The following is a 12500-nucleotide window of genomic DNA, read 5'->3' as shown; positions in this document are numbered from 1 at the left end:
AGCATTCTATATCTTTACTTAGTATGTGACTAAGAATAAGTGTATATAGCTTAGTTTAATCCTACTTCCTAGGTTGTTATTTTTCTTGCTTAATTATACTTCTGGCTTTTTAGTTATTCTGGTATTTGACTAGTAAATCTGGCTTTTTAGTTATTCTGGTATTTGACTAGAAAATCTGGTTAATTATACTTCCTGGCTTAAAATTTAAGTTATTGTTAATCTGGTAATTAACAAGATAATTTGGTAGTAATTAACTTAAGGAACAAGGTATTCTCTAAATCCTCGACTAGAGTGGAGATCGTGTTTTTTGTGAATTTTTTGACAATGCAAATATCTGGTTACCTTAATTTGATTACGCAAATTTGATACTCTACTTTACTAATAAGAGGACTAGTGGAAGTATTAAAGAGTACTAGGGAATGTTCTGATGTCTGCCAGTGTTTTCTTCTTAAATTCAATGTACTGGGGATGTATAGTAATAACTGGGGTAGGTTTTTGTTTGTTAGTTTAGTTTTAATTAATCTGTAACTTAAATTTAATTAAAGTTATTAACTTTAAACTCTGCTTTAGCAGTTCACTTTTTTAGGTAATTATCTTAATAGTTTTAAAGTAGTATAATTTTAATTTAATTTTAATAGTTTAATTGTTCTTTTAGCTGTATGTAGAGAGAATTAACCTATGAATTATAAGGTGATTTAGAGAATATTTCAATAAGCTTTAGTTGAAGACTTCTTTTCTTCAACTTGCAAACTTCTTTAAGTAAAGATAAGAGATTTAAGGAATTCAGTGAAGGTATGCTGCTAAAAATTTTCACTGTATTGCGTATCTTAGTTTTATTAAGTCTTACGACTCCTAAATTATATTGCTAATAAGTTGTGTAAGCATTTAAACTTTGTATGGGTTTCATATGTAGACCATTTTCGTGGAATGTGGTTTTGAAAGAGTAAGGGTTGCTTTAGCGTTTACTAGTAAAGTAGTGTAACTTTGTGGATTAACTTAATACTTTTTAAAGTCTATTGAAAACTTAAGTGTTTTAAGGTGTTTGATTACACCTTTAGGAAATATTTGCGAACTCTTAAATACTACAATTAAACACTATTCCTAAATTTTCAGGGGGTTATTTGATTCCTGAAAAGGTTAGCATTTAAGTCCTTTACGTAAAATTTATAAGTTTCTAAAATTTTAGTACGTTGTGTTGTGAATTAATATTACTTTTGTATAGATCGTGCTTAGTTTTGCTAGTTAGTGCTTTAAAGAATATTTATTATGAAGTGAGGCTATTGGTACTTTAGCGTCCGATCTTGCTGTAGTTAGTAAAGTTTTAATGTAATGCAGTAAGGCTATTTTAAATCTATTTAGTTTAGTGCCTGGGTTAGTCCCAGAGGAATATAGTATCTTTGAATTATGAAGTAACACTGTTTACTAGATTATAGAGTAACATTCTGATTAACTTAAAGACTACAAATTTTTTACTTAACAATTTTATATAATGAAGGACCTAAACTGGTCTAATGGTTTTGAGAGAAATTGAGAGGTATATTTAATAAGTGATTAAAGTTTGTCCTAGTTTTTAGTTATAAACTAGTTTTGTTACATAATCATTCTGAAACATTGAGAGTATGAAATATTATTAATGTTCCTTATGATCTTCCAGATGTTAGCTAAGTTTGCATTGCTACTAGCAGTTATCCTCAGTGACCCGCAATCTTCAATTGGTGGATTGCTTGGCGGCAGCGGTGGTGGTGGCGGCGGCGGCTCTCTTGTAAGTGAAGGATATCTTTAACATTTTTAATATCGAATCTGGTAAATAATTATTAAATTTTTTTTTTAATTGTAACTGTAAACTTAAATCATGGGATTTGTTAATCATGGGATTTGTTTAATCATCATGGGATTTGTTTAATAATTGAATTATCATGGGATTTGATTATCTTAAACTTTTTTCTCTGTATTTTTATTCCAGTTCTTTGTTCCTAGCAGCAACTTTAATCCAGTTGGCAGCAATCCAGGGTCCAAACCTTTCCTTGTCAGCCCGACAACAAACTTCGATGGCTCTCCCATAGTTGGTGGGGGCTTGGGTAGCCAAGGGGGTTCAAACGTCGTTGTTGGTGGGGGCGGCTTTGTTAGCCAGGGTGGTTCAAATGTAGCTGGTGGGAGCTTTGGTGGGAACCAGGCTGGTAGTGGTTCTAGGCCTGTTGTGAACCAGGTAGACAACTTTGGCTTGAATGTGAATCCCAATTCCGGATTTCAAAGTTCTGGTGGTTCTTTTCTGGGTGGCCAAAACTTCGTATCTGGAGGCTATTCATCTGGGGACAGTAATGTTGTCTTGACTGGTTCCAACACAAGGATCACGGGGTCTGGCAGCTCTGGGTCTAACCTTGGAGGTGGTAATGTCTTTGGTGGCAGCTCGGGAGGGTCTAACCTTGGAGGTGGTAATGTCTTTGGTGGCAGCTCGGGAGGGTCGAACCTTTTAGGTGGTAATGTCTTTGGTGGCAGCTCCGGAGGGTCTAACCTTGGAGGTGGTAATGTCTTTGGTGGCAGCTCTGGAGGGTCTAACCTTGGTAGTGGCAATGTTTTTGGAAGTACAGGAGGACTTTTTATTGGATCTGGTATTTCAGGTGGTTCTGGGACTTTCAATGTTGGCGTTGATGGTACTGGATTTGGTACTTCATCTGGTCCTCAAGTCCTGGTCAATCAGGGACCTGTAAGACAATCCTTTGGTACATTTGGTAGCCAGGGCGTTCAGGTTAATCAGAACTTTGCTCAGCTGTTGGAGCAAATAACTCTGACTGTTACACTGACAAACACCATTGACAGATTTGTAACTGTAACAGAAACTGTCTTGAACAGTGTCCCTATTACAATAACAGGGTTCAACGTGAATACAGTGACTGTTACTACTCAGGGGGTAAGTGATTGTCTTCAGTTTGCTCAACTTGTTATATCTGAACATATAAATTTGTGAGTGGTACTAATGATTCTAATGATTGCATCTTGCAGGTTCAACAAACCAGTGCTAATGATGTTGTAGTACTGACCTCAACTGTTGAACAGAGGCCTATCACTAGCTTTGTGACTACAGCAAAGTCTAACCACTTATATGTAACTGACATATCTGTGGAAATATTTACAATCACGCATAGTGCTCACCAGATTGATCAAACTACATTTACTACAGTTGTTACGCAAACGTAAGTGTCAATGTTTATTAAAAATCTGTGGGAAAACATAATTTAGCAATTATTTGAGGCTTTGACTTTGTCTAGTCCCAAGCTGAAAATTTTATTAATCAGAATTTTTTACAATTAGGTTTTTGTAGCTTTGCTTGTACAGAAGCATAGTCGCTGGGTGAAATATTGGAAGTTTTATTAATTTTCTTTAATTTTTAATTTTAATTTGCAAATTTTCTTTAAGGTTTTTTCTTTTTTTTTTCAGATTGACCCTGTCTTCTCCAATCGTTCGAACATCCATTATAACATCTCTCCAGACTAACACAGTTTATCAAACGATAGTGAACACTGCTTTTGTCCGTGGTGGATATGGTTACTAAATAGTACTGTGTTAATTCTTCGTGCTGGATTTTCTTAAATATTTATAAATTTTTTAAAATATATTTTTTAACTGATTTAAACTTCTTGCATCATTAGTATTCCCAAGTCTTGTGGCTTGTGCTGTTTGATGAATTGCAATTTAACTGCAATATTTTTAACTACATACAAATATGGTCTGGTGTAAGTAAAAGCTATGATTCTATATTGTTAGTAAATTAGTGAAATGTTAGTTTTTTCTATTCAATTGCCCTGGCTTAAAATATAAGTTAAATTAAACTTTTTGAAACTAAGATTGGTTAGATATTCTTCAAAATTTAGTTGCATCAAACTAAGAGTAAATTTAAAATTTTTGACTGCTCTAGTTATGAGTAACTCTGGATAAAAGATTTCAAATTACGAACAAATGCTTAAATCAAAACTTGCAAAGTTTGTATATAAGCAAATATAGTTTGAAGGAAATTACATAGATAAATTATCTAAGGAGAAGAGAGGAAAGTCTCTAAAATTATTGGCGGAGGTATTATGGCTGTAACACCTTTAGTTTTGTACAGATTAAAGATCTGTTAAATTTATTAGCTGCTGCAAGTCTTAAGACCCAGAGGTTGTCTTATTACTAATGCTAACTATCTTTGGTTTAATATGAAACTATTAGTTATATTAATAAATTAAGATTTCAATGATTAGTTTCTTGATTATCAAATACATAAGGATATGTCAAAAACATTATGGATAAGTCTGACTTTTAAGTATTGAGATCTGTCTAAGCTTCCAGTAACATTAATAGTTTTGTCTGAAGCTTCTAATTTAAGAACTATAGAGAAGTCTGGTCAATAAGTTATTTGGGTGGGTTAAGATTTTTGAGTGTTGGCGAAAGTAGTTTTAGTTGGTATGAAATAGTTTAACTAATACAAGGTACATTAGTCCTAATTTCTAAAGCGTTGATTAAGGTAGTCTGACTTTCCTTCTAAGGTTTGTGAATTAAATTTTAAACCTGACCCTGTAACGGCTAGTTCAAAATACTGCACGAGAATGTGAATAAGGATATGAAACTGTGCTACAGAATTTGTTCTATAGTTTAATAAGTTTTTTTTTTTTTTTTTTTTTAACCTAAAAAGCTCTTTCAGAAAATTGTCCAGGATTAAGGTTGTTTATGCAGCTGTTTTATTACAAAATTATTTGGCCATTTGCTAAACTTACCTGGCTTGGACTACTGAATGCTAATATTAATTGATGGGCGATTGAATTATAAACTTTGTTTCGGCTGATGACTGTACAAAAAGTTAAGGTATCGAATATAATTTTATTTGCCTATTGTTTAGTGGGTTAAACATAACTTATAATTAACCTTACTGAATTTAGATTGAATAAATTTTGTACAGAATCAGGCTTTATGATATGGGATGCTACGCAATTTTATAAAAATATGGTCGGAAGAAATAGTAAGGTATATCTGTAAACGGATCACGAATTGGCCATTCAAACCCCTCCCACCTTCAGTACGGATACCTTCCAAACCTTGTCTTAACTTGTCGTATCTACTGCAATAGTATATACCATACAATATTTTCCTGCCACCAACAGTGTCGAGCACACCTTGAACTGTAACTCTCGACCCCTCTTCCCCGTCCATCGAAACTACTTTTATTATAAAGTGGGATCTGCTTTAAGTGTGAACCTGCTTCCTTCAACAAATAATAGTCTTTTACTATTGACCATATTGTATATATCTGCACATGAAAACCATAAGGGTCTCAAAAGGCCTGATGCTTTATTGATCAGTCATACAACTCTACCTTGGATAAGGTTCATTAGCCTTAATGTTTTAATCTACTAGACCGCTAGCAACTAGAATGAACATAAAGGATTCCACACGGCCGAACTAGGTCCGACGGACGAACATTTGTTACCAATTACCAATTTTCCTCCGGTCATTGCCTTGTGAGCAGAGTAAAAAAACTGGTATACAACTTCATCTGGTACCACTGTTTGTTGCCAGATCCACTGCCATCGTTAAAACGCTTATGACTTCATCCTGCTAAGCCTGTGATATGGTAACAATGTTTGTCCGTCGGACATTGTTAGACCGTGTGGACAATAATACAAGTAATGGATTTCTGAGAAGAAAAAGTGAAAGAATGTGGCGAATATTGATTAATTTGAAATAAAGGTAGTCTTAATTTCTCAAAAGGACGTGGGGAATATTGATATGAAATAGAATTATTTCATTATTCAAGTCCGCTTTGGATATAGAAGAAAATCCATTGATAATTTTTCTGCATTGTTGATTGATCGAACAGGCTTCAGTTCTAGTGAACTATCGAAATGGAAATTCAAGACCTTGATTATTTATGGTTAAAGATTTTATATGGTTGTGGTGTTTCAAGTATTTCTATATAAACAATTATACAAAAAATCTTAACTGAAAAAAAATTCAGAACTGAACTAAAAATGAATGTGATCTACGGATATGTTCATATGTAAGTAAATAGCTTCAATGATAAGTTAATTACGACTGAGATTTGCGTTAGGTGTCTGATTTAAATGAAAATTAAGAAAATATTAGGGATTTAGATATGACAATTGATAGCACAACTCAAGATGCCATTGTATAATGATTAAATGAATAACATTTTACTATTGAACAAAGGACAATTGGCTTTTAAAAGCTTGGTGATTTGCTTACAATATCAACATAACTCCTGGTACTCGGCCCTAAAGAAAACTCATGGTTGTCAGTTACCATAAGCAACCTAATGCGAATTAAGAGCTATCAAGTAATCCTGAGAAACACTTAAGGGCGTGTCAAGCAACTCTTAAGGAAACAGGGTTATCAAGGAACCTCAAAGGTAGACATAAGGATACCAAGCAACCCTTAGGAAAACTAATGGGTTATCGAGGAACCTCAAAGGTAGAAAGGATACTAAGCAACCTTTAGAACAAGTAAGGGTTATCGAGGAATCTCACAGTAAAACAGAAGGATATCAAGCAACCCTTAGGAAAACAGGGTTATCGAGGACCTACAAAGGTAGACAGAAGGATACTAAGAAACCCTTAGGAAAACTCAGGGTTATCGAGGAACCTCAAAGGGAGACAGAAGGATACTAAGCATCCCTTAGGAAAACTGAATCCCTGAAACAACCATAGGGAAAATTAAGGGTTACTGAAATTACAATTTATCTGATTTTAATAAACAAACACTGAAACAATCTTAAGAAAAATTAAGGGTTACTGAAATTATTATTCACCTGATTTTAATAAGGATCCACAGGAGGAATCCACTCAGATTCTACCTTCTCTGGAAAAACATTCAAGAGATTTTGCCATAAATCGTTAACATTTTTCTTTTAGAAAGTCAAACATTGCGTGGTGACACACTTGACCAATGTTCACTTTTATGAATGATAATAACACCTTTGTAAATGCTACCAGATAACTTCTAATCAATTTAATAATTTGATCATCCGCTCCCATTCATATTTGACCGAGTAACGTTTCAAGGTCATACCTATCCCATTTTAGCGTTTATTTTAAGATTGGACACGTCACATTTAGCTATTTTCATTTGTTTGGCACCAAGTGTATTCATTTTCGTATTCTAATTCTATAGGTAAAGATCATCTAAAACAGCTGGTCTTATCATTTCACTTATGAAACAATATATCAAAATACCTAGGCATAAAATCTGTATCATATAAGCATATTAATTTTTATATTACCCATATATATATATATATATATATATATATATATATATATATATATGGTATGTATGATATATATATATATGTATGTATGTATGTATGTATGTATGTATGATGTAGTATGTAGGTATGTATGTGTAGGTATGTATGTATGTATGTATGTCAGGAAAGTAAAAATCAAAATACAGGTTAGCATGAAATCCGTATCGCATAGATACACAAGAACCCCCCCCCACCCCCCCCAAAAAAAAAAAAAAAAAAAAAAAAAAAAAAAAAAAAAAAAAAAAAAAGAAAAAAAAAAAAAAAAAAAAAAAAAAAAAGAGTCGTAGGACTTGTTGAAAAATTTTTTGTTATTTGGTTGGTGGATTACAGCAAAGGAATTGCTTGCATGTTTTTGTTGTGCATACACGCATGCCCTTGTGCATGACAGCGTAGCTACATATGTGGTCTTTTGCATACAGACATGCACAGTATGCCTCTGAACTTTATATTCAGTACTTGATATTCATTCTTTTTCATTACGTTACAAAGTCATGGTTATATTATTATTGTAATAATTAAAATAACTGATTAAAGATATTAGAATATGAGTAAGTGGTTCTCATTTGTGATCGGTAGATATGATGCAAGACATGACAATAAAAATCTAATAAAAAAGTAAGTTTATTTAATTTTGCAATAAAGAAAATTACACCTAAGAATTTTCTTAGACGGTGATTTAAATTTCCCAATAAACCAGTCTCTTTGTATAAGATTATATTGCTTTTAATTTATATAATATATAGATATAATATATATATATATATATATATAGTTATTTATTATTTATTATATATATATATATATATATACATAATATATATTATAGATATATATATAGCATATATATATATTAGATATATATATAATATATATATTATATACATGTATAGTATATATATATATTATATGATATAATATAATATATATAGATATATATATATATATATATAATAACATACAGTATATATATATATGATATACCATGTATATATATAATATATATATATATATATATATATATTCATATAGTTATATATATCTATATATATATATATATATGGATATATATATATATATCTATATATATATATATATATATATATATATATATATAATATATATCTATATATATATATATATATATATATATATATATATATAAAAGGTGAACACCACGGGAAAATGTCATTTTTCCTTTGGTATCCGCCTTATTAATGAAGTTCACGTGCATCTACTGTGTTATATATATATATATATATATATATATATATATATATATATATATATATATATATATATATATATATATATATATATATATATATATATATATATATATATATATATATATATCTACAAATCATGTTTCCATCACCATATTCATAAAAAATCAAGTATGATAATGACAATGGAGTCACGTCTATGTTATTCTGTAAAAAAAAATTATTAATTATACATGACGACAGCGAAATAAGGCCTCTAGGAGAGAGAGAGAGAGAGAGAGAGAGAGAGAGAGAGAGAGAGAGAGAGAGAGGTGGTATCTGTGTTTTAGATTACTGGAATGCATTTTAACGTTTACGGTATGTAACATATATCCAATTATACAAATTCCCCGTCGTAATATTACGTCAATGTTATAATTTTGCTTACTGAGCAAAGCTGAGCTTAATTTTAATCGATTCATAGCCTTTACTATCAAATTATCATTCGATTTCCACGACATCCTCAGTGACCACCTCCATACGAACAAAAGCAATTGATTCTCGCTCCATCGTCCTTGATCTTCAAGGAGTGTTTTGTTTACTGTTTCGAATCCTTGCGGGTGATGACGTAATCCGTGTTGGAACTGACTCATGGAAGCGAAAATGGCCTGTACGGGGCAATGGGTTAAGGTTCGATATTCTATGTTTTTCTTAACGTCGTCGTTTTTCGAGCGAAAGTGAAATAGTATCTCCAGGGCGCGAAGTGAAAGCAGTCAAGTCGTGTGCTTCAGTGCTTTTAGGTGTTACTTGTAGTGACATTATAATTGATTTTTCAAAGTCAGTACAACTGAGGTTTTGTAATATTTTGTTTTGTGTGTTTTGATGTGATTAGTGTTATGTTTGGGGTTTTGATAACTAATGTGATTATGTTAGATATGTGTGTTTTTCCTACTCTATTTATTCTTTAAGGGTGACTCTTGATGCTTGTCTGTTAAGTTTTGATGTGGAATACTTTTTATACTTGTTCGATATTTACCGAAATCAATATTGGGGTGGTAGTTATAGAATTATATCGTACGCCTTTGTCTATGGTTTTTATAGTATCTGTAAGCTGCGGAGTTTTATTTACTAAAATTGTCAATTAGTTTGTCTTGGGTGGTTAGTCTTGTTTGTCATTTTCCTAACTCTGTTATTAGTCTGATATTAGCAAGTTGGGTAGCTGAAACCAAATTATTAAGGTGTAGATATAATTATTATCTTGGGAATATCACGTCTGGTAAATTGTTTTATATTGTCAGTTAAGTGTTTGAGATATCGGCGTAAGTATCTTTAATTTACATTTAACTAGTTAGCTTGGTATTTAAGTGGGTAAAAATAACTATCCATTAATAATTTAAAGCTTTGTAACCAGTTGGGTTATAATTTATGTATTTGAGTAACAAAGTGAAACTTTTGGCTGTTTTGTGATTTAATCAATGATTTTGGGTTTGGTGACTAACTTCTAACTTTGGGTTAGAAAAATAACTAACCCTTACTTATAGTATGAAACTTATAATTGCAGATTTACTTATAACTTATGAAAAGTAATTGGGAATTATTTCTGGTATTTTTAGACTTAAAATTAAATGGTACTTGAGTAACTGAATTTGTATAAATTTTGGCCTTATCCATTGTTGGGTTTAATGATATAAAATTTTTATACTTTTTTTTGGTAATAAAAAAAGTTTTAATTGATTTGGTATCTTTTAAAGTTATGGTGGTATTATGAAGTTATCGGGAATTTTTTATTTTTCTGTGATGTAGTCTTAAACTTTTTTGGTAATAAAATTTTTTATAATAATTAAACTTTCACTGAAGTTAAGGTGTTATTATGAGTTATCGCAAATTGTTTATATCTGGGGTTTACAAGATTAATTCCTATTAAGTAGTTTTAAGACTAAGACTTGGCTTATTTCTGGGGTTTATAAGCATAATTCCTAATAAGTAGTTTTAATTACTTAATACTTAATTTATAAACTAATATACTGTGGAATTCCTTAGCTTTGTCATAAAGCTTCTGAAACTTGCATTGGCAATTTTAGGCGATTGTAGCCAGTTAATAATTTTTTATTTTATTTTATTTTACTTCCAGATGGCCCTTGCAGCGCAGCTAGTCTTTGGTCTGGCTTTAGCCATGGTTAGTTTAATTAGTTTTAAACTTGGAATGTAAATATTTAAAACAATAAATATTATATGAAAGTTTTTCTTCTAACAATGGTTCTTACTATAGTCTTTACTGAAACTTTTAAAATTTCGTAGGTAAACTGTCAAGGTCCTCCGGTTTATGAAACTCACGTGCTGACAGCTGCCTTGGGGCCTAGCACTCTGGAACCGGCTACAGAAACAAAATTTGAAACTGTAAGTTGAAGAGCACTTTGACAGTAGGATGTCATTATCCTTGTTGACTGAGTATAGAATTAAATTTAAATTCACACTGACCATGGTATTTTTGGTCATAATCCTTGTTGAGTGATCATAGAATTAAAATTACCTCTTCAATGCTGACTGGTTTTGTGGGTATGTTGAGTGGGTATGGGATTAAATTTTTATTTCTCTATAGAATTAAATGAATTTTCATACTGACCATGGTATTTTCATAGTGGCCATGGTATTTTAAGTCATAATCAATTGATTAGTCATGGGATTAAGATTAAAATATTGTCCTTTTTTTTCTTTCACGCTTTAGGTCTACAAAACTCACCCGCTGCGAGTGAGGGTAACCAGTGATGTATGGATAACTGAAACAAGAGATGTGAACGAGGTGGTGACTGCTTTCGTCACAGTTTACAGCTACTTCCCTGCCAACCCCCGTACTGTCACCTCTCTCATTCGTGTGATTTCCACACCTGTTGTTGTAAAGACTGTCGAGGTTTTGGTCACTCCAACTCGTACATTGACATCGGTGCATACTAGCTTCGTAACCACTACGCAGACTGTTCGATTCTGGCAGAGCATTACGCATGTTTCCGTTGCCCATTCTGTAAGTATTTCTATGCTTGACATTTTGAGTTCTGGTTAGTGAGTTTTCTGTTTTTCTGCTGTTTTGTGCCCCATTATTTAAGGTAACTTAAACACCAAGCTTTAAATCTCTAATGAAAGTTATTTACTATAGCTTGTGTATTTACGGTTTTAAATTTTTGGTGTTAATATTAAACTTTAAATTAAAAAAACTTAATTTGAATTTTTCAAATCCTAATAGTTAATAGAATTTATAGCCTACATTATCTTATCTCACTTAACTTTATAATATTTAAACTTTAATTAAACTAGCTTATTGTTTAACTTTATAAGTTAACTTTAATTAGCTTAACTTAAAAAATTGCTCTTATAAGTACTACTTCAGTTATGAGATTGTCTTCAAATTTCTGAATGAAAGCAGTCAATGTATAAACTTTATAAATTGAGTTATGAAAGCAGTCAATGTATAAACTTTATAAATTGAGTTAAGTTAAACCATTAGGCTTAATAAAAAACTTTGTACTGCTTCAGCTATCGTGAGATTAAGTTTTCTAAAATTTCTTATATGCCTTACTTTCTTGTAGGTGCTGACTGTCCCTGTTTGGAGTACCCAAACTCTGGTGCAAGAGTCCACGACTACAGTAACAAGGTTAATTACTACTGAAGTGACTTCTGTTACAAACGCTCCTGTTACTTCCATTACAAGGTCATACTTGCCACCTGGTCCTTAAGAGGCTACTGAATGGGTTATGGCTGGTTGTAGACTGGAAAAGTTTAACTAGACATTATCAGCAGTCTATTGTAAGCCTACGTCTCCTCCTGTTTTAAATTAATTTTATTCAGATTTCCTATTTTGTATAAAGATTTGTAGTACATGATTTGTAAGATGGAAGTACACTACTTTAATTATTATTCAGATGTCCTATTTTGTATAAAGATTAGAAGTACATGATTTGTATGAAGATGGAAGTACACTACTTTAATTAAACTTACATTTTACTTACCCT

General features: G+C 31.7%; 2 protein-coding genes across 2 annotated transcripts in view; both read left to right on the top strand.

Annotated features, from left to right (window-relative positions):
* The window catches only part of LOC135198800 (uncharacterized), a 4911-nt gene extending 1131 nt beyond the window's left edge, over positions 1-3780 (top strand). The window contains exons 2-5 of the mRNA XM_064226799.1: positions 1655-1762; positions 1964-2908; positions 3001-3191; positions 3436-3780. Coding sequence (XP_064082869.1) covers positions 1655-1762; positions 1964-2908; positions 3001-3191; positions 3436-3550 — 1359 coding nt within the window. The 3' untranslated portion in view covers positions 3551-3780. The remainder of the gene's footprint in view (positions 1-1654; positions 1763-1963; positions 2909-3000; positions 3192-3435) is intronic.
* Positions 3781-9220: 5440 nt separating this feature from the next.
* On the top strand, positions 9221-12481 carry LOC135198753 (uncharacterized). The gene is made up of 5 exons (XM_064226672.1): positions 9221-9333; positions 10628-10672; positions 10795-10893; positions 11222-11515; positions 12078-12481. The coding sequence occupies exons 2-5, from the start codon at positions 10628-10630 to the stop codon at positions 12222-12224; spliced, it is 585 nt and encodes a 194-aa protein (XP_064082742.1). The 5' UTR covers positions 9221-9333; the 3' UTR covers positions 12225-12481.
* The last annotated feature ends 19 nt before the right edge of the window (positions 12482-12500 follow it).

The sequence above is a fragment of the Macrobrachium nipponense genome, chromosome 11 (genome assembly GCF_015104395.2).
Source record: "Macrobrachium nipponense isolate FS-2020 chromosome 11, ASM1510439v2, whole genome shotgun sequence".
Lineage (NCBI taxonomy): Eukaryota > Metazoa > Arthropoda > Malacostraca > Decapoda > Palaemonidae > Macrobrachium > Macrobrachium nipponense.
Note: the sequence above shows the minus strand (reverse complement) of the source record. Positions and strands in the feature narration are given on the sequence as shown.